The following is a 26,224-nucleotide window of genomic DNA, read 5'->3' on the forward strand; positions in this document are numbered from 1 at the left end:
TAAGCAACCAACCAATATTTATTTTTCTTCAACAATATCAATATCATTCATCATATCTTCACTTCATAAATACAGACAGCATCAACAGGTATACAGTGTGTGATAGGTATACAGTAGAGATTTGAAGCAGAGTACCACTTTATCGACACACCTCAAAAACAGTGCACACAGTAGTCAAAGTACACAGAAATGAGGAAACAGGCTCATTTCTGTGAGTCAAGCAGGCACGAGCATCACAACCATACACATGATGGGCGATTTAAGGCATTCAGGGTCTAACTTTAAACTGGAAACTACCTTGAGCATCCTTTGTGTGCACGCAAGGTTTAAAATGAAAAACACTTTCAACATCTAACATCTAAAAAATAAAACACTCAATTGTAAGATTGCAATAAGTCAAAATGCTTTCAGGGTTCATCAGAAAGTGATGTTGGGGGTCACCCTGCGGTTGAAAACATGTTCCCTGTTGTCTCAGCATTGTGGGTTTGAGTCCAGCTCAGGACTTATCACATATTGTTTTTATTCTAATATATCCGGGTATTTTCACATATTTTTCACCATTAGGGTTGAAATGTCTGAAACAAAGAGATGGATATCACCAGGTACAGAAAAAAATCCTGCAGATGTGTGCATATCATGAGGGTCTTGTCACGGCAAGGGGAGCCTGTTCTTTATCAAAAAGAAAGAAGAGGCAAAGCCAGCTATCAAATTCTTAACAAAACACCCAATCACACAAAACTCCATATGTCCAATACATGTACAACAATCTGATACATCATTTAAATAAATAAAAATACGAACAGAATCAAAATAATACTATTATGTTACGGATATTCATTTTTAGCAAACATTTTCAAAGAAGACAGTTTTTCAGCTCGTTAGGTTTCCTCATAATGGACATTAACAGATCCACAGTTCAAATAACGGCACTAAAAAAAGAAAAAAAAAAAGGGTGGGGGGGGGGGATTACAGAGCGCCAAATGTCCTACTTTCTTATCTTGTGTGCAAATATTATAAACAAGCCAAAGAAAAAAAATCATCTTTCGGGCGCGTCAGAGGCTTAGTAGTGAAATCTGTTTGTCCTCACTGTAGGACACATTTGTCTTTGTTGCTGTATTTTCTCCTCCTCATCTCTAGACCGCGCTCCAGACGCTCATCCTCCTCCAGTGCCCTGCAAACGCACACAAGAACACAGTACAATACAGTGCATATGACATAAAAGGTAAACGTTTCATGTGAGAAATTTGCTGTCTGCCTATGACTTTTTTTGTCTTTTTCACAGGACTACACACACACACTCACACTCTCTCTTTGGCGTCGATGTCTCTGATGATCTCGTCCCGCTGGTTCACCAAAGACACCAGCTCTTGGAGGAGCAGCTGCTCCCTCTGCTGCTGAGTGGACGACTTCTGCCAGTCTGCAGGACAAACGGCAGAACTTAACATAATGGTTTATATAGCCACGTACGGTATGGACAGGACAGTTTATTGAGTTCTGCTGAGCAAGAGACTGAACATCCAGCTGTTCTGCTGGTGTTGGTGGCCATCAGATAGCTGACGTTAACAGTGGTGGAATTTAACTAAATGCATTTACTTTTTAGTCTGTTTTTATCTGTTTTACTGGTTTTATTATGACATAATTCTTTTCCCCATGTGCATTTGTCCTAAATCGTTTCACTGTTTAATCTTATTGTTGTTTGCAAGTCATCTGCAAATCATTTTGAATGCACTAATATGTAAGAAACTTAACTACTAATACCACCGCATTTTACTCCTCGACATATATTTACTAGTTCATTTGCACATTTTCATACAAAACATATGAACATCTCTCGAAATATGATACATTTTTATAAATTAAACTACCCAACAGTGTGTAAAATAGACTGTGGTATACTGTGGTTACTAACCTTCTATGGCCATCATGACCCGAAGTTCTCTGTTCAGGAGCTCAAATCTCCTCTCCAGATCTTGCTCCTCTTGCCTGTAGACACAGTCAATAATCAGATAAATAACAATGAGCAGGTATTAGAGTGTGTATGTATGTACATGTGTATACTGTATGTGTGTGAGAGGTCTTACAGCAGTTCCAGGTTGTCCTGCCTGCGTATCAGAGCGTTCTTCTTGTTCACCAGCGTGAACCACTCCTGGATCAGCCTCTCCTCTTCATCACGGTCACTTCCTGTAGCAACAGACAAAGCAAGAACACCTTCTATAGAACTGAGCTAGCTATTGGAGAAAACCTTCACCATCACCACATGTGGAAAAAAAGGGGACTCTGGCACCTTAATTAACACCTGTGTACATGCGTATGTGTGCGTTTGATTCACCTGTTTCCATGAGGCTTCGAAGTCGCCTCTCGACCACCGCGGCTCTGCTGTCAATGTGCATCTGCTCCGTCTCCAACGCTGCCAACTCACTCAGCACATACTGGCTGGTGTCCTGCAGACACTGACCACAAGCCCCATCACACAAACACATGCAAACACCCATGAACATACAAAAGACAATGGCAGACAGCCACAAAGAGAGCAAAAAGGGAAAGGAGATCAAAGGAAAGAGGGAGTCGGGGAAACAAGGAAACAAGCAGAAGAAGAGGGTCAGAAGATTAGAGAGAGGCCAAAAAGATGGGAAAATACAAGGTGTGAATGCAGAATGTTCAAAATCGTGGAAATGCTTTCTTTATAATCAAGTGAAAGTAAAAGCAAATATGATTCGGCCCTTTGAGCAGCCATCAGTTGTGTTAATGATGTTCATTTGGTTTGATCTGAGAGTGAGGGTCAAAGAAAAGAAGAAGAAGAAGAAAACGTCAAGCGAGGGAGACGTCACTGACCATTGTTTCTTCTCCCTGTTTGGGAGGCTGCATCTCAGCTGCGCTCTGCGACTCTGCACACAGGGTAGAAGAAAAAGAAGAGAAAGATATGAAGATGGGAAGTGTTGGGGTAATTTAACTGAAAGGCTCAGGCTTCTTCTACTCACCTGTATTATCAGAGATTCCTGTTGTCACTGTGTCGTCATCCTGAACAAGAAAAACATGACACCAACTTTTATATATACAATAGATGAAAAAGGTGGAAATATAATTCAGAGCTGCACATGACAGTTTAAACATGAATTACAGTAAAAAATAAAGTTACCTGAGATCCAGATTTGGCTGCTTTGTTAATCGACCGTGGGGGTGGGACTGGGGTTAGTGACTCATCCACTGAAAACAGATGACAACTATCAGATGCTGGATTTAACCTCATTATTCCACATTATTTCCTGCGGAGCCTCCCTCCCTTCAGGCTTAAAGACTAAATAAGCAACAACCAGGCATTATTTGGCCTGGCAACAGAAACAAACAATCCCAGAACTGTCATTACATTTTGATTCAACAGTTCAACAGATATCTCTCATCTGAAATAACCAAAGCTGCATAAAATGTGTTCAAGTAGCTGATTGACAAAACGTTTTCAGGGCCTTTTGGGAGCTTTGAATCTAAATCAATACACTTTATGACTCTCAAATTGAGATGTATTCATATGAAAAATGAAATGTTTATGGCTGCACCATTCCATCAAACACAAATCTCTAGATATCCATCAGATTCAGCATGACTTATTTGGTATGTTTGGGAACCTTGGGAAACCCAGTAGAATCTTAATTGAGTTGCTGTAAACTTATTTAATGACGTGTTTATCCTTCCGTCTTGTCTCCTTAGCTCAAAGTGTGCTACTTCACATTCCTAAGTTCCCTAGAGACACACTAATGTCTTTTCTGCTTTTTCTCACTTGATTCTTTTGCTTCACTTCATTATTTGTCTCTTATTTGTCTCCTTTTCTTCAAATATCCATGTAATCCAGCATGTAGAAAGCCTGAATATGGACTGGAATCATAAGTGAGTTTGACTGCAGTTAGTTATGATGAACATTAAAAAACATTAAAAATAATCATTAAGTATAAAAAAGTTTAAATAAAGACTGACACCTTTAACCAGTCGTTTGGTCCTCGGTGGCGGGACGACCAACGTGCTGCTTCCTCCTTCCTCTAGGCTCACTCCTTCGTTCAGTCTGGCCATGCAGAAGGCGGCGGCGTCGACGTTAGTGGGACCAGGTCCGGAGGGCGCAAGGCCGTAGCTGGACTGGCTGCTGTTGTGCTCTATCTGCAGCACACTCAGCTCCTGGTTGGTGAAGTGTGAGCGGATCTGGCTGAGGTAGGTCATGACTATGAGCCTGTCAGGGATGGACAGAAGAATCATGTCGGACGGCTCCAACAGACGAGAGATGCCCAGCGCCTCGAAACCGTCAAACGCCTGATGTCGGAAAAGAAGGACATCATCAGAAAAGAAACAAACCGTATGTTCCATGACAAGTATGATTCAATATTTGAAGCCAGTGCTGATGGCACTTAATGAATAGAAAACTAGTTAACATGAGCTCCGTCCTTACCTTCTTATTGTTGAGTTTGATATCATGAGAGTCCAACTGGTCAAAATCTCTAAATGTGCAAAAGCAGGGACAAAGGAATTAGAACACACCTACAAATAGTGAAAATTGTGAAAAATGCCTGTTACAATTTCCCAGAATGCAGAAAAAAACAAAAGATAGAATTTCCAATTATATATGATGGAAAAAGGAAGCAAATCTGCAATTAATTTTCTGACAGTCGATCAAAGGATTTATTGTTTGCTGCAAGCCGTACATTTTGTCTGGATGGAAGTGATGTAGGATGGCACAGAAGGCCAGGCCGTTTCTCCAGGACGTGCTGAAGTTGGTGACCTTTACCCCCTTGTACCCGTTGGTGATGTCCTGACACCACTGGAGCAGCGACTGGCTGGAGTTCACCAGGTCCTGCAGCAGGAGGAGAGAGGAGGAGGAGGAGAGAGCGATGAAGAGAAAGAAGCTCAGCCTTGGTTGCGTGTGTGTCTATTTGTGTATGTCAGGTATATTTACCTCAGCTGCCTCGTCCTTCCCATCAGCCTCCTCTCTGAGCACTGGAACAGGATCGAGGGACTTAAGGTCGGAGGTTTCTTCTTCTGGTAGCGTGGGAAGTCGAAACGTCTTCATCTCACAGTGATGGAGAGGAGTGGTGTGTGTGCTGGAGGTGCTCTCTGGCTTTGATTGCAGTTTCGGCTTTCCACTATTGGGGACGTCGGCCAGCTGGCCTTTTAGCCTAAAATGAGATGAGACATAAACAACAGAAAAGAAAGACAGGCCTTGTTTAGTGGAAGAAAGGAGTTCATCCACCAGGCTGGCATCAGCATCGTCATCGGTGATTCGTAGATGTGACATGCAAGCTCGCTGACATGGCAGATTGCAGCACTGGCTTGATGTTAGAGGCATGATAAGAAACATGTACAGCATTGGTTGACTCAACACAGGTCTATGCTGTTTGGCCATTTTTATCACCGGAGATCCAAGCAGATTCAACAAACTGTTGTCCTTCACAGCAGCAGTTTTTGTTACTACATGTCAACCCCCATGCGCTCACACACATTTTACCAGAGCTGTTTGAAGTCTTTTGGACCGAGTCCGAGTCAAATCTCAAGTAAGCCAAGACGTGTCCACAGCTGACAACAGGTCTGCTGAATTACCGGGCCCAGTAATAAAATATTCAAGATGAGTGGCTATACAATGTTTGCATATTGTTGTCTTTTCTATTTTGGGGGTACTTTACTAAGTCAGAATTTTATGCTTGAATGTTTTTGCTTTCAAGTCATGTATTTAGGGAGTCAAGTATCAAGTTCTCATTTTTCTGTCTGACTCAGGTCCAAGTCTTAAGTCTCAAGTCTACAGCTCTGCATATCACATACCCAAAACATACACAAGACTTTACTGGCAGCATGTCATTTTATACAGCAGCACAGGTTGACAGCCCATGCCGACTTACACATCCTCCTCTCCCTCCATCTTTTGCCCCAGCTCATTGGCCGGCGGCTCTTCATCTGCAGTTAGTGATATTTCCTGCAGGGTATCAAAGCAGGGAATCAGGAAGCGCTGACTGTGATCAACTAGCTCTGCGGTGTCACAGTCAATGTCACGAGGGTTGGGGATGAGGCGCTTCATACCGCGAGGGCCGGAGACAGCGGACGTGTCGCCCGCCATCAGTTGAATTTTAGCCAACAAGAACCTCTCCTCCTCTTGGAGCTGTTGGTCTTTGGTGCTTTGGTTGAGATCAGGGATGTGTGTCTGCAAGTGAAGGCTCTTAACTTGTGGACTGTCAGTCTTTGCAGTATGTGTGTCCTTGTTTAATCTGGAGTGACTCCTGTCTTCATCATCCCTCATTTCAAGACTCTTGTGTGAATCTGTAGTCATTTCTACGTCATTGTTGATCTTACTGATGTTTGTGTCAGTGTGTAAGTTGGTGTGTTTGGTGTCAGAGTGCATGCTGGCAGTGCTTGCCCTTGGAGGAAGGGGCCAAGGCACTACAGATGATTGTGCAAGTTCTCCCTCCTCATTGGTTGCTATCTCCAGGTCTTTCATTGGCTGTTTTTGTGTCCCGCTACCTTTGAGAGCAGGTTTGGCCCTACTTGTCTGGCTGATTCCTTCCTCTTGCTTAGACCCTGACGAAGGTCTTGGATGAGGAGGGTCAGCCAGACTGGTTAGAGAGTGTTCATGTTTATTTGGCTGACTGGCAGCAGAGATCTGGTAAAAGGTTTGTCCACTGGAAGGGAGTGAGGAGGGCTTCTGGGTAACAGCAAGGGATGGGTGGCCTGTGCTGAAGACAGAAAAGGAGATTTCAGAGCTGAACCTAAAGCTTTTGAAGAAAGCATATCCAACTGCAATGTCCCCGTCATGCTCCAATCCCCTCTGGCGACATACCACCATTTATCTCACGCAGCCAGAGCGCCATCTTGTTAATTGTACAAAGGTTGGGAGAAACCTGAAAAGCAAAACTAGAAGTGCTTTTTCCAAACTAATCTCACGGCTGTCTCAAGCTTTCTCGACATGCCCACTGTTTCCCCGGACTTCGGTAAATTTGACGGGACAGAGGTCTGGCTATGTAAGATTATACTTAACTGGACATGTTAGAGGCATAAGAACATGTGACTCAGCCAAAGCAGAACACCATTTTTCAACATGCTTCTGCCTCTATGAACTGCAGTGTTCAATGACCAAACCAATCATTCATCCATGCTATTGTACGAGTACTGAACGAATGCAAGGAGCCTTGCAATATTCCAATAATTATATGTTGCACAGCCGCCCTATTTTCATGCTTGCTGCACTACTGCTGCACATTTGCCCAAATCCTTTTCCAAGTACAAATGATTACAACAGCAAATACAGGACAGGAGGGAGATATTTGAGGCTAATTACAGCAATCAGCTACAAAGGCTTTTAAAGCACCTTCATTGCATCCATGTGCTGAATCTCCAACTGCTGAATATGTCGATAAGCAGGCCAAATCAATGGGTAAAACCACAATATCTAACCCCCCCCCCCCCTCTCTTGCCTCAGTTTGAAAAGCTTTGTTTTAAGTAATAAAAGCAAGAGGAAATGCCAGTTTCCTTCACAGACAACATAGTAATTACGTTGTTGGGGAAACATATGGTACGTGACTCATAAGCCATGCCAACACACAGTTCTCTCTTGAGAGAGACCTGCAGGAAAAAGACCAAACCACAGTCAGTGGAGGATAGTAATGCTTAGTAATTGCTATTTCCCTGCAGACATCATGAGTCAGTCAAGCCTCGGTTATTGGAGGAAGCATACACGAAAAAGCGTGCAGGCACAGTCCTCTGATCCACAAGAGGCAACGAGCAGATCTCTCTCATAGCCAGGTCTTTCCCGGTTACTCACCTCTCTCTCCCTGCTGCTATTTATCCCTCTCACCCCCCTTTACTCACCCTGCTTCCCCTTCCATGTACAGCTCAGCAAGCCAGATGGAGCCGAGATCTTCCTGTCCTCTCTCATACTCCACCTCCTCATCCTCCTCCTCTCTCAACCACACCGGGATGGCACCAGAGTTCGCGTTAGATTTGCCTTTTTTAACTGATCTCAGAGCCGGGTTGTCCGGGGCTTTCATGACAGGAATTACAGAGTCCTCAGGTTTGACTGATCTGGAGTCGAGCCTGTTTGTTGGTCTAACTGCAGGGACAGAATCAGCAGGTCTGGCTGAGACCAGTTTGACCTCAGCTTTAGGGTCCATTGTTTTCACTGATTTGGGATCAGACTCTCTTTCTGATTGCTCCTCATCTCGCTGTAGCTTCTCATCATATGCAATATCATCCAGCTCTGCCTCCCTCAGAGGAGGGCAGTCATTTGATTGGTTATTCATGACTTTCTCTTTGTTTTGCAGTGATGTTGCAGAAACGGCCTCTTGTTTCTTTCCTTTGCTATCCTCTCCCCTTTGCCTCACCTTGTCCTCATCTCCTTTTCTCTTCTCCCTTTCCATCTTTCTCTCACTTTCCTCATTTTCTTTCTTTTCTTCTACATTTATCCTCTCGGTGTGCTGCTTCCTCTCTTTCTCTGCCTTTTCCCTCTCCTCCCTTTGCTTGTTCTCCAGCTCTTCCCTCTCTTTTTCCAACCTCTTTCTCTCCTCGTGCTTTTGCCTCTCCATCCTCTCTCTTGTCCTCCTCTCCATCTCCTCTCTCTCCTTTTCCAGCCTCTGTCTCTCCTCCTTTTCTTTTTCCACCCTCTCTCTCTCTCTCCTCTCTTCTTCTTCCCTCTCCTCCCTCTCTCTTTCCTCCCTTTTCATGTTTTCTATCCTTTCTTTCTCCATTCTCTCCCTCTCCCGCTCTCTCTCCTTCTCCTGCTCACTAGCTGCTTGTCTCAGACTTGCCACCAGACTTAGCCTGTGTGAGGGAAAGCACTCTGGTTTCTGAGTTACGTCAGTGTGTTCACTAAGCTTCTGGTTTTCTGTTGTGTCAGAGAAGGCTGTGGGTGGTGAAATGGGGATCAGCGGATCTGGTTCCGGGGAACACAGGATCTCTGGATCTACTTCATGTAAACACGGCTGATCTTCATTACTCATAGGGAGGCATGGTTGTTCTGCAGAGTGGTGTTTGTGAGCTGCATCAGAGGGTCCAGCTGTCAGGATGGAGGCCACTGTCTCATAGCTAAAGGGACAGACACGAGGGACAGGAAAACTCTGAGACAGGAATCACCCTAAAATGACCTCAGCTGGCTCTGGACAGTGTGTCAGAAAGCCAGACAGCATGCTTGATTAAGTAGTTCCTTCTCAGACTTTGTTTTGGTGCTTGTCCAAAGCAGACAGAGGAAAACATGTATTGTTGGCTGCACTGAGAACCACCCTGCACTTTTTTCTATCTGATCCACAACATCCAATGCCCACTGGCACTTATGTCACTCTGGCTTGATTAAGAACAGGTGAAAACACTCTCTGATGCCATGCAGGTGTGAGCTCAGATCAGCTCAGACAAAGAGGCAAAGCTAGCCAATAATATGCAGAAGACAAGGGCTCTTTATCGTGGATTATAACCAAATAACCAAAATGAAGGCAAATCAACCACTGGGAGCAGCAGGATGGTGTATTCTGGACTACACTGAAGGCTTTCCACAGCATTAAGCACTCATGCACACTGGATGTGGAATGGCAAATATAGCAAGCAACCCATGCTAGAATATCTGCGATGGAGATAAAGAAATAACTCATTAAAATTGAATAAAATGTCTCTCTAAATAGATTAATAAGACATATGATAAGTCATTTGAATACTGTAAACACAGGCTGCCTCATTTCCTGGTTATTATTAAATAAGGTGTCTGACCTAGGTTCTGACATAATAACAATTATATGACTATAATGGCCTGTTTTGGGGTTTTTACTGTTTTGTGCAACATTCAGAGGGATATTTTATTGTATATGTCCAGATTTGGCGATATGTTCTGACTGTGTTTACATTTGGTCTACAAAAAATGTATTGCATGATGCCTCACACCATAACAAATAGTTTTACGGACAGGCAGGTAGGGAGACTCACCCTCTATACAACACCCCAACTACTGCTGACATGAAGCCAGCAGGCGCCTCCATCTGCTGCTCTGCAACACACACATCGGCCTCACATTTCTGGGCACTATCACACACACACACACCCATACACACACGCACAAATTTTACTCTTATGAGAATCTCTCATCGAATACATTTAAAGAACCAGTTTAACAGCATAGACAGAGGTTGAGATGAGGCAAGCAGCATCAGATAAGGTTAGGTGCAGATGTTGAGTAAGCTCTGGTTAGGCTGCAGAACCGCAGAAGGACATTAGTCAGTGCATGCGCAGGTGTGTGTGAGTGTGTGTCTGCATGTGGTGGTGCGCAAGCAAAACCAGACATGTCATGCTACGCTGCACAGGAACCATCACGGACTCACCCCCCTATTACACCACCCTCCTCCTGCTTCTCATCCTTCTCCTCAGTGCTCTCACTACTTTCCATCCCTCCTTCTGCTTCTGTCTCCACTGTGGTCTCCTCCACAGTCGCCCACAGCTGATTTTCTGCCTCGCACACTGGCTCCTTGTTGACGAAACTCTCCTGACCACCAGCCTCGACCCCGGCTGGTTTCTCCTCATCTGCTCCCTCCTGTTGTGGCTTTCCTGATGGCTGGAGAACTTGTTCCGTCCGCAGCTCTGGTTCTGGTTTTGAGGGCAGCAGCGGCTCCAGCGCCAAAGCTGCGTGCTCGCTGGGTGGTTTGGGGGAGGTTGCTGGTTCCACTCTGGGTCCCTCTGGCTCTTTGGGTTCCTCTTTGACTGGTGGAGCGCCGGGTTGAGCAGGAGGTGGGACTATGTGATGTGTATCTGAGTCTTTAGCTGTGATTGGCTGGTGTTCCAGCTCTGCAGCATCTTCTCTATGAGAGCAAGAAGAAAAGAGAAAACACATGAAAGATACAGCCATTACAGTTTTACATTTTACTGCTTCATTAAGAAGCCAGGTCATCAGCGAAGCAGACAGACACACAGCTGGTCAGAAAGATAAAGCAGAGAAGCAGACAGACAGGCACAAGTCCCCTCATCCATTCTTACCCTCTGCACAAAGGTTTTGCACCCTCCTCGGCAGAGATTTTTTCAGGTGTATCTTTCCCACTTCTCCCTTCTAGCACTTTCCAAATAGGAACCTCTGCCTCAGACAACCTCTGTGGAGGTGGCGTCAGGGTCAAGACCTCTGATGCAACAGTGGGGTCTGAGCGGATGCCAGGTGGAGTACATGTGGCAGATATTTTCTTTTCTGGGACAACAACGTTTGACAATGAACCTTCCTTTAAGAGAGAGGGGTGCCCCAGACTGGAATAAGGGGAGAAAGAGATACAAATGTGAAAAAAAGAGGAAAAAAGAAGAAAGTGTGGGCAATAGCACAAAATTTGATATAACATAATATCACAACAAGGATCACTGATATCAATGCTAATATTAATACTGTTTAGGATTAGATGCAGCTTTGTAATGTGTAATGCTAAATTCAATTCTGAATGCATTTTAATTACCACCGAATAGTTGACTTTAATTGACTTTTGTCTGTTAATCACATGCATCACATCACATGTTAAAATGCAGGACAGCTTTTAATGGTAAATAACGTATGTCTACGCATGCAGACACAACAGCAGTTGTGCAGCAGTGAAGCAGCACGAAGAGCCCAAATCAATCCAGCTAGAACTGACACTCAATACAAGACTTAGTATGGGGTAGTATTAATACTTTGGGCATTGATCCACCCACACAGATAATCGATCAAATCTTACATGTGAAAAGAATCACAAGACAATCAGCACGCAAAAACAGAGAAATGATCAAAAATGGTGCTTTGGTGCAGACACACACACAAACAGTAGCAAAAGTGACTTTTTTTAAAGCTGACGCTGATTAATGGATTGATTTTATTTGCTGATTTATGAAAGCAGATGAGATCTAAAAACAAAAAGAAATCACCCACAGTGAGATCATTTCTTTTCATTTCCATGGTGTAACTCACCGCTCACTGGTGCTTATGGAGGCAGAGCTCGGTTTATTAACTGACTGAAGGGTCGCCTCTCTGTCTTGTGATTGGCTGAGAATCTGTGAGGGCGGCTGCTCGGGTGATGTTTTGTCCGGAGGAGGGAGGTGTGGCACGGGAAGTGGAGTCTGTGCGTCACCTTTAAAAGCCGAGGGCGTGTATGTGAAACTGGGAGGAGGTGTGTGCGTGATGCTGGGTGGAGGGACGTCGGTGTGTGTGCATGAACCCAGACTTCTCATCTTCTGCTTGTCCTCATCTGACTTGTTGGCCTCCAGATTGCAGCCTGCAGCTGCTCGATGCTCCTCCCTCCTCTTTTCTTCCTCCTCCTCTTTCTTCTTTCTTCTCTCCATCTCTTCCTTCTCTTGCAGAAGCTTCTTCTTCTTCTGTTCCTCCTCTCTCTTCTTCCTGTTTTCTTCCTCCTTCATTCTCCTTTCTGCTTTCTCCTCCTCCTCTCTTTTTCTCTTCTCCTCCTCTTCCCTCTTTTTTCTTTCCTCCTCCTTTTTCTCCCTCTCTGCCTCCTGCCTTCTCTCCTCTTGCAGTCGTCTCTCCTTTTCTTCTTCCTCCTGCTTCATCTTCTCCTTTTCTTTCTGCTCCTTCAAGAGGCTCTCTTTCCTCTTCTCCTCCTCCTCCTCTTCACGTCGTTTCTCCTCCTCTTTTTTCCTCCTCTCCATCCTTTCTTTCTCCTCCTTTAAGAGTCTCTCCCTCTCTTTCTCCTCCCTCTCCTTCTCCTCTTTGAGTACTCTCTCCTTCTCTTCCTCTTCCTCTTCCCTCTTTCTTCTCTTTTCTGCTTCTTTAACTCTCTTCTCCTCCTCCTCCCTTCTTTTCTTCTCCTCTTCAATCTCCTTTTCCTTTCTCGCTTCCTCTTTCCTCCTGTCCTCCTCTTCCCTCCTCTTCCTCTCACTCTCTGCCTCATTTTTCTTTCTCTCCTCCTCCTCCTGTAGACGTTTTCTCTCCTCCTCCTCCACCCTCTTTCTTCTCTCTTCCTCTTTCATTTTCTGTTGCTCCTTCTCTTTTTCCTCCTTCAAGTGTTTCTCCTGCAACTCCCTCCTCTCTTTCTCTTCCAGGAGCCTCTTTTTCTCTTCCTCCCTCTTCCGTCTTTGCTCCTCAAACACTCTCTTCTCCTCCATCCTTTTCTCCTCCTCCTCTTTCATTTTCCTTAAAAATTTCTCTCTCTCAAGTCTCTTCTCCTCCTCCCTCCGAAGTTTCTCCTTTTCCTCCTCCACCTCCAGGAGTCTCCTCTGCTGCTCTCTTTTCCTCCTCTCCTCCTCATCCTGCTTCCTCTTCTCCGCCTCCTCTCTCAGCTTCTCCTGTTTGTCTCTCTTCTCCTTCAGGAGTCTCTCCTCCTCACGTTTCCTCCTTTCCTTCTCCTTCTTGACCTCCTCCTCCTCATGTAAGAGTCTCTTCTTCTCCTCCTCTAACAGCCTCTTCTTCTCTTCCTCATGTTTTCTCCTCTCTTCCTGCTTCAGGACCATTACTTTTTGCTCTTCTTCCTCCCTCCTCCTTTCCTCCTCTTGTTTAATTAGGATTTCTTTCTCCCTCTGCTTCTCCTGCTCTGCCTTCATCATCACCTCCTTCTCCGTCGCTGCTCCCACTAACTCCTCTGTCAGCTTTTCTCCAGAGGCCTTTTCATTGGTTTTCTGTTCAAGACTGCAGAACAGATAAACAATACTCCTTAATCCTGAACCTTTGTGTGTGTTTTACCATTAGCAGCACCATCACTTCACATTTTTGCAACCTTATTTCTTATGTTCTTGATCTTTATTTTATCTGTGAATATAAATACTCACCCTGGAGGACACCTTTTGATAGTATCCCTCTTAGAGTCATCCTCTTCCAGAAACAAGCCCCCTGATTCTTGTCTCTGGTTAAATGACTCAAAGATGATGTCGTCAAAGTCAAGCTCAGGCTCAGGCTGTGCCAGCGGTGGCTTTTCGGCCTCAAAGTTGCTAATAATACTCCGTGTCTCATTGGCTGGCTTTTTCAAATCATCACACCCCTGAACATTTGGCTGTTTAGGAGTGATAAATGCCGCCACAACAGTCGTGGAGGGCTGCTGAGGGGTGGAGCTCTCACTGCAGGAGAAAGGCCATGGAGGGGGCGGGGCTATTATCAGCTCTGAACGTGACTGGGCAGGACTGGGGACAGAAATGTTGGAGGTCAGGCTCGACAGAGGAGTGGGTGAGATTTCAGGCTGCAGGAGGTGATTAGGAGGGAAACAGCAGGCCACAGCGCAGACTACACACCTGATAATCATTCGACTGCAGTGTACTGGACGGTCAGTACAACAAGAGGCAGGGTAAAACACTCTGCAACTGTTAGCACATGTTAGCATCACCGAAGCACAGCCACAAAGAACCAAGCACCCAGGGCTTTGGGCAACTGAGGATCAACAAAGCACCACAAACAAACTCCGACAAGCTGTTCATTTCACATTCAGACATGTGTCAGCGAGCTGAAGCAGGTTTGCCTCAGTCATCACTAAGGTGGGTTAGCTTGGGGTCATTTGGACCATGATGAGTTTGATAAAGAGTTTGATTATCAATACTAAAGAGTCCTTATGATGGTACTGTAAATTGTTCCATTCGTTATTATGCAAAATATAGAATACAACATAAAGAATAAAGAGTTTGATTATCAATACTAAAGAGTCCTTATGATGGTACTGTAAATTGTTCCATTCGTTATTATGCAAAATATAGAATACAACATAAAGAAAAAAGGATTAGAGGAGGAATGACAATCCTCTAAATTTCTTTCCCATCTGTGATGCACTCTGAAGCACTTTCAAAGATGCATTGACGTCTGAACAGCCATACTGTCAACAGCATGGAGGCTGCGAAATTAGCTAATGTGCAGTTGTGCAACTTGAAGGACTAGTTGGGCATTTTGGGAAACACTCCTATTTTTTTCTCACTTTTTTGCTGAGAATTAGACACCACTCTAATATTTGTCTGTTAAATATGAAGGTAGCACTAGCAGGTGGTTAGCTCAGCTTTGCATAAAGAGTGTAAGCAGGGGGAATCAGCTAGCTTGGCTCTGTCTGAAGGAGAATCCACCTACCAGCAGCTCTAAAAGCTCACTAATTAAAATGTTTGTTTGGTTATGTGTGGGACAATTTCCTTGGGCGGGTACAGTGACCTCCTGGACTTCGGATTTTGTTGTAATAAAACAAACAAAATACAATGTGTTAATTAGTGAGCTTAAGAGGTGGGTTGGGTTAAGCCTCCCTTTCATGCAATCATGCAGTATCAAGCATGCAGCCCATCTCATGCTGTACGCATGTTTCCTAACGCTCTCTACACCTGAGTCTGTTCTTAAGACAACTTGAGAAGAACACGGGAGCAAGAGGATGAATTGGCACTTCATGGCCTTTTTAAAATCTCCTTATCTATCTAGGTTTTGTGATCCATGATGTTTCTCCCAAGCGCTGCTGAGACTGCCACCAGTGTTCAAGATGCCTCTTCTTCAACTCTGTGGTCTACCGACACTTTTCTCTTCACACAGCCAAACATATTTCCAAGGATCCAAACCAAGCGATCTAAACTTAAACACTCATATGACATCAACCCATGGCCTCACCTGATCCTTGCTGGTTCAGCTTTGTTTTCTGTGATGGCCGCCTTTGAGTCTTGGGCAGGTCTGATTGGCTGGTTGGATATTCTGATGTTGGACACCGCCTGGTTATTTTGAGGAGAATCCTTGCCTCGACTCAGTGGGCTTGGAGTCGTTTCCTTGTCTGCTTGAGTGAGGGGAAACGTTGAGCCTATAAAGAACAAAAGCAACAAGACACCGTTTTTACATGATGAGCAATCTTTCCAAGAAAGGACAGAAAGTGTGATTATTCTTGGTGTTTAACACCCATGAAAAGCATGAGGTAACTGGCAGGAATACACACAGATAAACACTAGTGTACCTGACTGAGAAGGAGGAGCAGTAGGAGAGACAGTGAGCTGAGGGTGAGGAGAGGAGAATAAACCAGAGGTGGGAAAAGAAGAGGAGTGAGGGGGTGAGGAGCGCAGAAGGGAGGCGGTAAGGGCTGGAGCTGCAGGGTCACACAGAGCATCAAGGTCAGGACTACTCAGCAGGGGGACAGGGGTGATGTCGGTGCCAGAACTTAGCCACACCCCCTGAACACCTGAGGGAAGTAGGGAAGACAGGAGGGATTGTGTGGAGAGGGAAAAATGAGACTAGATGAACCAGATTTTAAGAATTGTGAGTGAAAGGATGGTGTGAGACGGCAGAGGAGAAAATATGCGGGATGAAAAATGCAGACACAAGAGAGAAGGAGAGGTTTAGAGGCTATGGGAGGACAGAAATAAGAATAGTTGCCACAATTTTGACGTCGGTTACCTGACTCTGAGATAGAGGGGTGAGATCTGGGGACAGGAGGTGTTGATGCAAGAGGAGGGGCATCAGCGGAAAAAGGAGAAGGGGAGGAGGGGCGGGCGATTGATTTGACGATCTGAGGTCTGAAAATGTGAGAACGGCCTAGCAGAGAGGACAGACAGTGAAGACAGGACAAGCAAACAGAGAAAGAGAAAAGGCAAGAGAGGAAAAGGAGATTTTTAAAGATTTGAAAAGAATATCAGCAACAGACTGGCTTCACTTCAGACAGTCAAGCAGAGACAAACCAGAGATTGAGGTAAGATCATCTGCAGTTTGAACCTCTGGGGGGCGCCGTTGGTGTGAAACAGGCACTGAGGAGAGGAGGGTAGAAAGTGAAGTGATGATCAAAAGAGCAAAAAGGAGAAACTAATGTAAAGAGTGAAAGAGGAACAGCAGAGGTCATTTTATATCATGCGTTTTACTACTCGTGTTACACCACAGAAGTGATCTATATCTGTCTGGAACAAACATGTGGGAAGAAAGATACTGAAGTCTTAACGAAACTGAGCATGTTTAACCAAAATTCTGGTATCATGACAACCTGCTCATGCATAGATCTTCCTCACTACACAGCATACTGTACATGAGTAGTAGAGTACATACTGTATTTGACTTAAATGGGCATAAAGCTAAATCATGTAGAAACGAGTTCAAACAGACCATCACGCATAAGGAATCGGTTAGTGGAAAGCATGCAGCATGACTTTCTGCCAGCGAGCCTGTTGATACCTTTTCCTGAGCCTGACTGGAAGATTCTGGGAAGAGAGGGAGGCTGAGAAAGGGTCCGAGTGAGTGGAGGGTGAGAAGATGGAGGGTCAGAGGACAGCTTAGGCTTTGGGGGAGAGGATTGGGGTGGGAGAGGCTGGGGGGCAGTAGACAGGATGGTCTTATGGGTCATAGCAGTGGATACAGTGAGAGAAGACTTCTGGGTAGCTGTGGAGGATGATGTTATGATATTCTTAGGTGATGACAACACAGGGGAGGGAAGTCTGGGAGTTAAGGAGGTCATTTCCGGGGCAGTGGGTGGCTTAAAGAACAGTTTAGATGGTGTATTTAAGGAGGAATTAATAGCCAATGAATGCTCCACTGAGGGAGCAGGTACAGTGGACACAAATTGAGAGAATTTGGCAGGTGGAGGATGGAGGGAAGGGGAAGTGTTTTCAGAAGATGGCGTGATAATGGGCATGTTGGAGGATGGAGGATTTGCAGGAGCCACATCAGAGGGAGGCAGAACAGAGGAGGCACTCTGGACTGAGGGAGTAGCTGCTGTGACCTGGGAGGCTGGAGGATTTGGTGGCGGGTCAGAAGAGGCAAGGGCCTCAGCCTGAGGAGGGTTGGCTGATTTTTTATGCTTGGATCTGGGTGAGGGCTGAGGGGAGGGGCCAGGGGACGGCTGGATCTCTGACTGTACAGGGGTGGCGGTGAAGGGGTGTCGACAGCGACGGGGCGAAGGGCGAGGAGCGATGGGTAGAGGGGGGCGCGAGTGGACGGCAGGGCTGGGAGGACCAGCATCTGGTTCAGAGGCTGGTTGAATAGATGCGAGGTTGGTTGGATGGACGAATGGATGGACGGATCAGTGAAAGCAGATTTTTGCAGGGAGAAAAATGATGAAAAAGACAGAGAGAAAAGGTTGTGAATTGAGAATGAAAATGAAACGATGCTCAACAATGATCCCATGTCACTGCATTGTGCTACAGTCATGAGGATCCTTTGTTAATCAAATGACTCTTTTGTTTTAGTGACACCACAAACAGAAAGTGGAACTGTGATGAACTTTGATGGAATTTTAGCCCATTTAATATCATCTACTTTACTTTTCCACTCATTATTTCACTCTACGTCCAGACATTTTAAACTGATATGCTCCTCAAACTGCAACTCAAGAGCTCAGTTTGTTGAATATCAGTTGAATTAAAAAAACGCAGCCATTTTTTCTCAGTATGAAGGCAAACTGTAAGTCATAATGTCTGCATGCAAAGTTTGATTTTACTCAATTTCAATCATCGGTGTCAATGAGAGCTGACGATTTTTGACTGCAGTGTTTAAGTAAATGTACTTTCTTACAGCTGCAGTAACTCCTCTCTGGACGTAATAGCCTCTAGTGGAGCATCATCACATGATTCTGAATAGTGTTTAATGTCTAGATGAGAAATGTGTGGTATGCAGAACAAATGGCATTTATGTGTGAATCCAAATATGGAGAGAGGGAGTGCCTGTTCACACCTCCTCCTCTCTGGTAACAGATACAAACAGCAGGAGTGAGTGAAAGAAAAGGGCAAGAGGAAGCTACCTGAGGCAGGGAAAGTGGGTCCGGCGGAGTGCTGCTTGTTGGGCGGAGGAGGAGCGGGACGATTTGGGCGAGTTAGAGTGTGTCGAACTACTGCTGCAGCCCGAGAAGGAGTAGAGCAGAAGAGGTGACAGGAATAAAAGAGGAAAAAGAGGTGGAGGAGGAAGAGGAAATGATTTACAATGAAGATCAGGGAGAGAAGAAGAGTTTATGTAAGTCTGCCCACCTGAAGCTGTGACAGACTTCTTGTCCTCCTCTTCATCGCTCTCATTGAAGTCGTCCAGGTTGCCGATATCTGTGGGTTTGACGCTCATCAGGCTGGCCAGACTCTGCATGTCTTCATCACTGAGGAAGAAGGGCATGAGAACAAACATTCATCATTACCTTGTGATACGCTCATGACTTCCCCACAAACAGGAAATACTCCTTATGATAAATGGTGCAATCATTATGTCAAATGAGGCTAAAGTATTTTAAGTATTTTCAAGCATGTGTTGTTGAGGCGCTGCTGCCACCATGGCAGTGGTGTCACATGATCTTTGTGGGACAGCTATCAATTAGAGCATAGACATCATAAAAAAACACGTTAAATCTTTTAAGAGTTCCTATCAGAAAAACAAAGACTGTGATAACCATTGCTACTGATGTAGTAAGTAGTCGCAGAGGGAAAAATAACTCACGTGGCTTTCCCCTCTCGAACGAAGACGCACGAGAGCGACAGCTTGAGCGTGGCCTCCACCACCTTGACTGACAGCGGCTTCAGCTTCAGCGTCAGGTCGGTCTGGGTCGGCGTCGGACTGGCGAACCGCTTCAGGTTGATGTCTGCTGATGCCAGCACCTTTCGATGCCCCTTGGTCTCCTTTACATGACCGACAAAAGCAACCATGACGTGGATAGTATTTTGAATGAGCAGAGGAGGAAGTATTCAGATCATTTACTTAAGTAAAAGTAAGAATACGACACAATAGGAATCCTCCTGCATTCTAAAAATGTACAAAAGCACAGAAGTATCGGCACAAAAAATGTTATTCATGTATATAAAGTACTCATAATGCAGACTGTTATTATGTTGTTGGATAATCATTACAGATGCTTTAACGTATAAGCAGTACTTCTGTTTTTGGTTGAGGTGGAGCTCATTTGAACGACTTTGTATACACATTTTTGGGAAGTTCAATCAATAGCAATGTATCTATTTTAGGTACTGATCACATGTTTTGTTTGTAAAATCTTAAAGAAAGTCATATGAAGTCATTGTTGTGAAATGAACACAGTGAGGTAGAAAGATGGAGTAAAATAAGATAAAAAATGTCAGTTTTATTGTAAGTCTGGCTGTTTTATTGAGAAGTAATTAAGTTTGGTTAATTAATAGAAACTGTTAGACAGATGTCAAGAGATACTTACACCCTCGATGACAAAGGTCCACTCTTTGTCCTCAAACTCATCAGCATTGACCTCCTGAATAGACGAGAACAAACAATAAAATTCGCTCGGCTGAACATCACCTCTGCCCGTTCTCTGTGCATGTACATGCACTGGGCATAGACCTGTGTGCCAGTTCATCCACTTCCTTGTAAATGTTGCCATTTAATGAATGCATGAATCAACACATCTGATTGTACAGCACAGACTCTTTATGTGACACGTGTATTATCATCGTTACTATTTGTACAAATGTAAATTTATGTTTATTTTTCTATTATTATCCAATATTGTACTTGACTGTATACCACATACCTGGAAAAATATTCCTATTTCACATTGCACATACCTGTCTGTATATAGAGATTCACTGTATAGTTATTCCTAATGCTCATCTATGCAAGTACCACAACAAGACAATATACAGTATGTACCAGACACTAAACATGTGCACAATATTAGATCTTCAAATAAAGTACTCTGAGCCAATGTCTCCAACAGGTTTCTAGTTGGACATAGCATGTAAGTCACATAGTGTAATAATGTAATAATATTAATAAAAGGAGGTTAAATTTCTCCAGTCATTAATTTAAGTTTTTCCTCTAACTTGTCACCTGTCGGTGTGTATAGTGTGAAGAGTGTGTTCTGGTTTTGGTACCTTGAAGAGTGTAACAGCGATGTCGATGTTCTCAGGGACAGGCCACACCACCATCCCCCTGTAGGGATTCTTGATCTCAGGCTGCCAACTGTGGAGCTGCACAACAAACAACACAGTGAGGCTGTGTGTGTGTGTGCTTCTGTGTGTGTACTGTATGTTTGTGGTGTTTCAGCAGTTTCACCTTGGAGCACATGCGTCTGTTCCTCCTTGTCCACACAACCCTTAGCTTGTCTGGTTGCCTGAAGACACAACGAAACGCAGGTCAAGACAGAGACATGACATCTCGCCACACGGACAATGATTGTTATCATGTTCAAACTTCATCTGCTAATAACCAGACAAAGCAGATATTATACTAATGAGCTAACACAAGTTCTAACAGAAGTCTTATGACTGTCACTGCTGAATAATAATGCCTGCAGTCAAAGATGAGGGTATGTGTGTGTGTGTTTCAGTGCTTCTGCAGATGGCTGTGAGCACATGGTATTAATACGTTTGCACACCTGTATCCATTGCTAAATGTGTGTGCAGCATGTGTGTGTGTGCTAATGCAGCTGTTTCTTTACTGTGCATGTTGCTAACATGTGCATATGTGTCCCCATTGTGTTCTGCAGAACAGGAAGCGAAACTGGAAGCTGTAGGGTCATGTGACCTGAGCCTGTCTGAATGTGAGGAGTGGCTTTTGACAGGAAGAACGAACCCCCTTTGCAAGAGAAGACACACACACACACACACACACACACACACACACACACACACACACACACACACACACACACACACACACACACACACAGACCCCAAATAAAATATCAGTACATAATAATAATAATTTATACTCTTCAGACCTCACAGCCAAACTCTAAATATATTATCATTACAGCCGTTTTAATACCTACAGATGTTCCTTAGAATATTAATAGCAACAGTTCATTGATGCTGAATATCATCTCAGGTTTCAGTGTATCAGTGATCAAGTGCAGCAAAGTGGGCAGTGTTTGTACATGTGTTTATGTGGTATGTGTGTTAGTGGGGCAGGAGTGGCATCAGAAATAGCCTGACAGGCGTAGAGTGATGGGAATGGAGGGGAAGAGAGGAGGAAGAAGAGAAGACGTATGATCCCAAACACAAAGACACGAAAACATCTTCTGTGCCAGCGGGCGAGGGAACAATGAGCGGTGGCAGAGAGAGGGAGAGCTGTGTTTACCCGGGCGGACATTAGGGGTGTAATACAGTTTAGTAACATGTAATTACTGCAGATTGTGGTTGGTGGTTTGCTATTCAGCAGACAAATGGTTGCATTCAACTGCTGACTAGATGACAAATGAACCTTACCCCCAACAGTAAAAGATATGAACTTACTCACTAAACCTAATTCAAGTTTTGGTCACATGAAGCATTCCACTGTATAAATAGAGCTGTTGCTGAGTCTTTAATTATGTTTGCGCCACTATACAGTCCCTGTCAACAGCACTTTATCATTTTCTGACTGCTGTCATACTGGCCCCTCTTATCTGTGGCCCCTCTGTGTTCCTTCATCCAGTAGAGTTTGTGACGGAGAATATCTTGTTCTTCCAGTCATGCTATCAGGTAAATACAACTTTACAGACTTCAAGTCTTGTGTGTGTCTGGTGTCCATTTAGAGTTTCTGCCCTGAAAACATCTACGCGATGTGGCTGAAAATGATGCTATGAGAGCGGTGAGAGTGAACTAAAACTCACTATAAAGCTCCATAAAGCCGAGGAAAGCCGCAGCTGTTTCAGGTGATAATTCTCCTGTTTTCTCTGTTGCCATTTGATAAATTGCTACCCCCCCCCAAAAAAAATTGATTATATCTGCAATAAATATATAATAAATGCAAAAAAGGAGCTGTGGAGTTGCAGCTGCAAATCATCTCATCCAAAATAAATAACGCATCTCAGCAACACGTCTGTGCTGGTGAAGAAAGCCAGTCTCAAATTAGAACACACACACACACACACACACACACACACACACACACACACACACACACACACACACACACACACACACAAGCATGTAACCTTGTGAGACATTTTCAAACCCCCACGTGGCACAAAGTTCATTTCCTGCGTCTGATGTTTGGCACGATCGTTTAGCGTCAGTAACTTCTGACACCAAACACAGAGTTTGACAGCCTTTTCAGAAACGTGCCTGAAGCTGTGGATTGACCTCCAGTCTGTCCTCTCTCCTCCTTCTCTCTGTGCTTCCAGACGTTTGCCTCCCTGTTTGAGCAGCACTCCGCGAAAGGCTTATAAAGTCTGATTTCATCACGCTGCATGTGGGAGTTGTCACTGTTTCTAAATCACTCTGGCCCTTCAGCGCGTCCAGACAACACAACCTCTCTGCTGCTGATCAGACTCTGGAACCTTATTGATGAGGGCCTTCAGTCATCGCAGAAAAAAAACAACTAATCTGTGATTCTTATCGTGCTGCTGACAGGCCGCTTACACAATTATTCCACACTTCAATGTAATTAGGACAGATAAGAGGCTGCAACGTGGGCCGACCTGACATAGGGAAAAGTTTAAAGATCTTTGTAAATACTTCAGAAAATACTACATGTTTTCCTTAAACTTTTGTTTTATTTCATTTTTCTGTTCAGTGTTGTGTCAGAGCTGAACAATGGCCCATGCTGCATCACCTGGCCACCTCCCAAGTGTTTTGTAAAACAGGAAATTGCACAAGAGGAGAAGAGCTTGAGTGCTGTAATGTGATTTTATTGCATCTGTGAAAAATAACAATGAGACAAGTGAGTCTGCTGTTGTTCTGAAAATGATGACATTATTATCACTGAACATCATTACGCATTGATGTTGTTTTTAAAACCAAATCTTTTATTTATTTATTATTTTGGATAGAGATAAGACTTTGGTGGTCTTAGTATATAGTTTTTTTTCTTTCTTTCTTTTTTAAGTCCCATATTTACCAGGAGCACTGAACATGTGAATGCATCAATAACCATAATCCAGTAATATAATATACATTATTCTGAAAGGGGACATTCTGCGTAATGAGTACTTTTACTTGTAAAGGAGTGTTTCTACACTAGTACAGCTACTTAAATAAAAGATCTGAGTCGCGTTACACGCGTTTTGTCGATAGGCGGGGTCGGGAATCGAACCCGCAGTCACTCCGGAACAGCTCAGCACATGTACACACATGAGGGACGCCCTCATCCTTCTCAATGAAGCGGAAAGAACCACAACATGAGAATGATCATAATGGACTTTTATTATAGCTAATAATAAACAGGCCCTCGCGCGGTTATTTACACTCAAAACAGTGAAAACCCTTCATCTGGGACAGGACAGAAAAGCTCCAAACTTACCATTTCTTCGTAAACTCCAACGCGAGTTCCTGGTAAGAGGCAACAAACTGAAACTTTGAAGCCTTTTTACCGACTCGCTGCAGTCTTTTCCACACCGAAGTCATGGCTCCCTCTGGCAGAATACAACTCAATAAACAGAATAAAGAAAGAAAGGTGACGCTCCTCCGCGCAACAATAATCCAACTCTGTCTCCTTAAAAGTTCCTTAAAAGGTCTTCTTCTGCTGCTGCTGCGGCTCCTGCTGAGGATGATGATGAAGAGCTTCACACAAGCTGCGACTCGCGCTCATTGGCAATAAGTTGAATCACTGAGCTCAGAAATAATAATAAAAAAAAAACAGAGTCATGTCGCCATGCCGCGAACAGAAAGCGCTCTATACAGAACTGGCAATTAGACAACAATGAGGAACCGATTCCGCCCTGCTCGCTGTCATTCAAACAGCCCATAAACGTCTGAATTGCAGCTAAAGTTTCCACCGAACAACTGCAGGAGCTCTCATTGACAACTTGTCTCTCCCTCTCTGGCAGTAATCCATGCGGAGACAGCACCGCTTACTCAAGCCTTCCTGTAATATAGGTCTGCTGCCTCGAGTGAGCTCAGCCTCGCTCCTTCCTCCAGTGACAACAGGCGGCAGGGGACATGCAGAGAGTGAGACAGGATATGCAAAGAGTGTCTGGTGATGCAGCAGTACGCAAATGTCTTTATCTTACAGCTTGTAGGCAGTGGGTGAAGGCACTGAGGTTACAGTCATACCTGTAGACTTTGATCCTGACTGTCTATGTCACTGAACAACCTTATCTGAGGAGTACAGCCTGTCTTAATCAGCTGTGCACACTCCTGCAGGCTTATAACCACGCCAGTGTCCATGCAAGGAGCACCGCTGTGGCATGAAATACATTAAAAGCATTGTTTGTTTAAAATTGAGCTCATTTTCATAACTCGAGTCACTTCCTGAGTTTCAGTTGCGTCACCCAGCGCTCTCCAGAAAAGTGTGTTTCAACTACAGAGGAATAGTTTCCATGGAGAGGGCCAACTGAGTCCGGTCGGAGTGCGTGTGCGTTGGAGCTAGGTCAAGGCACGGGGATTTTCCTCAGTGAGAGCAGGAGTGTATTTTTAGGTGGAGGAACAGGGATGGATGGATGGACAGAGGCAGCTGGGGTGGAGGAGTGCAGGGCAGCAGCAGGGGGAACAACTCTCTCATGACTCAGAGTTGGTCTAATATTACACTGTGGGTCCAATGCTCAGAGGTGCGTTACTGCTCTCCGCTTCTGAAGCTTCCTTGTGTGCGTCCTCGTAAACAGAGCTGACCACTGTATGGCTGTTTTAGACCATGTTTTAAGCTTTAAATCTAACGCAGACCTTTGTGTAGTGACAGAAATGAGCCAGCGGAGTAAATGCGATGAACTGCCCTCTTAGCTGCCCTTCCAGTGGAGAAAACATCATTAAGTGTCCCCTAGGGTCCCTTACCAATGGAGAAAATGTGATGAGATGCCATGTAGGGTGCCTGTGGAGAAAAGGTGATGCAGTTCCCTCCAGGATACCCTACACGCCAGAAAATTAAAAAAAAAAAACAGAAGTGCAGTCATTATATCGTACTTAATCTGAGTGTATGTAATGTTTCTGCATTATAAGGTCTAAAAATGACTACATCTATGTTCTGTATCTTGTTTAGCTGTGGACTCGCATTGTCCCAAATGTTTTCAACAATGTTGGAACTCAGAAAATCTGTCATTTTATTCAACACAAGGGTGAGTTTCACCTGGAAACCCCAGATGAAACGTCAGAGAGTAAAGAAGGAAGTCGGCCAAAGTGAGTCAACATAGAGGCGAATAAAGCTTTAATACTTCTCCTTGTCGGTGATTTAAGATTTTCTCTGGTATTGGTGGTCGTTTAACAATGAAGAAAACATTTCCCATGAGCCCATGTTATTTCATGATGTCATCAAACGCCTTTGTTTTCGCTGTTTTGATTGCGAAGGCCCTACTGGCTCTGGAAATGACATACTGTGCTTTTAATGTAAACCCTGGTTTTTGCCCCTGCCCCTCTGAAAGCCTGAGACCACCACTGTTAAACCATATCCACTGCTTTAAATCTACGTGTCAGCAGTGTCCTTCCTTGTGTTGTTTCTTGCCGTGGTGGAATTGCATTCTCATATATTTTTTCCAACTTGGGGTTATTTCCTCAC

The 26,224-nt window shown here is 44.3% G+C and overlaps 1 protein-coding gene across 9 annotated transcripts; it reads right to left on the minus strand.

Moving 5' to 3' along the window:
* Positions 1 to 24,659, minus strand: LOC139345153 (EH domain-binding protein 1-like protein 1). Of its 9 annotated transcripts, none has more exons than XM_070983663.1 (25): positions 24,041 to 24,659; positions 20,870 to 20,927; positions 20,689 to 20,784; positions 20,013 to 20,066; positions 19,289 to 19,467; positions 18,835 to 18,953; positions 16,567 to 16,632; positions 16,286 to 16,423; positions 15,849 to 16,070; positions 15,515 to 15,698; positions 13,723 to 14,070; positions 11,915 to 13,582; positions 10,320 to 10,793; positions 4,934 to 5,153; positions 4,683 to 4,831; positions 4,430 to 4,478; positions 3,969 to 4,293; positions 3,137 to 3,204; positions 2,979 to 3,018; positions 2,833 to 2,885; positions 2,330 to 2,441; positions 2,082 to 2,181; positions 1,910 to 1,983; positions 1,303 to 1,417; positions 1 to 1,171 (listed from the first exon to the last, which is right to left on the minus strand). In XM_070983663.1, exons 1-25 carry the CDS (start codon positions 24,142 to 24,144, stop codon positions 1,084 to 1,086), a joined length of 5,103 nt encoding a protein of 1,700 aa, XP_070839764.1. In that variant the 5' UTR covers positions 24,145 to 24,659; the 3' UTR covers positions 1 to 1,083. The 9 variants fall into 9 exon arrangements, with proteins under 9 accessions (XP_070839764.1, XP_070839763.1, XP_070839758.1 ...); XM_070983662.1 differs by having other exon boundaries at positions 2,330 to 2,450; XM_070983657.1 differs by lacking the exons at positions 1 to 1,171; positions 1,303 to 1,417; positions 1,910 to 1,983; ... (7 more) ...; positions 4,683 to 4,831; positions 4,934 to 5,153 and adding exons at positions 5,613 to 6,698; positions 7,831 to 9,042.
* Positions 24,660 to 26,224: the final 1,565 nt, after the last annotated feature.

Source organism: Chaetodon trifascialis, chromosome 16 (assembly GCF_039877785.1).
Source record: "Chaetodon trifascialis isolate fChaTrf1 chromosome 16, fChaTrf1.hap1, whole genome shotgun sequence".
NCBI lineage: Eukaryota > Metazoa > Chordata > Actinopteri > Chaetodontiformes > Chaetodontidae > Chaetodon > Chaetodon trifascialis.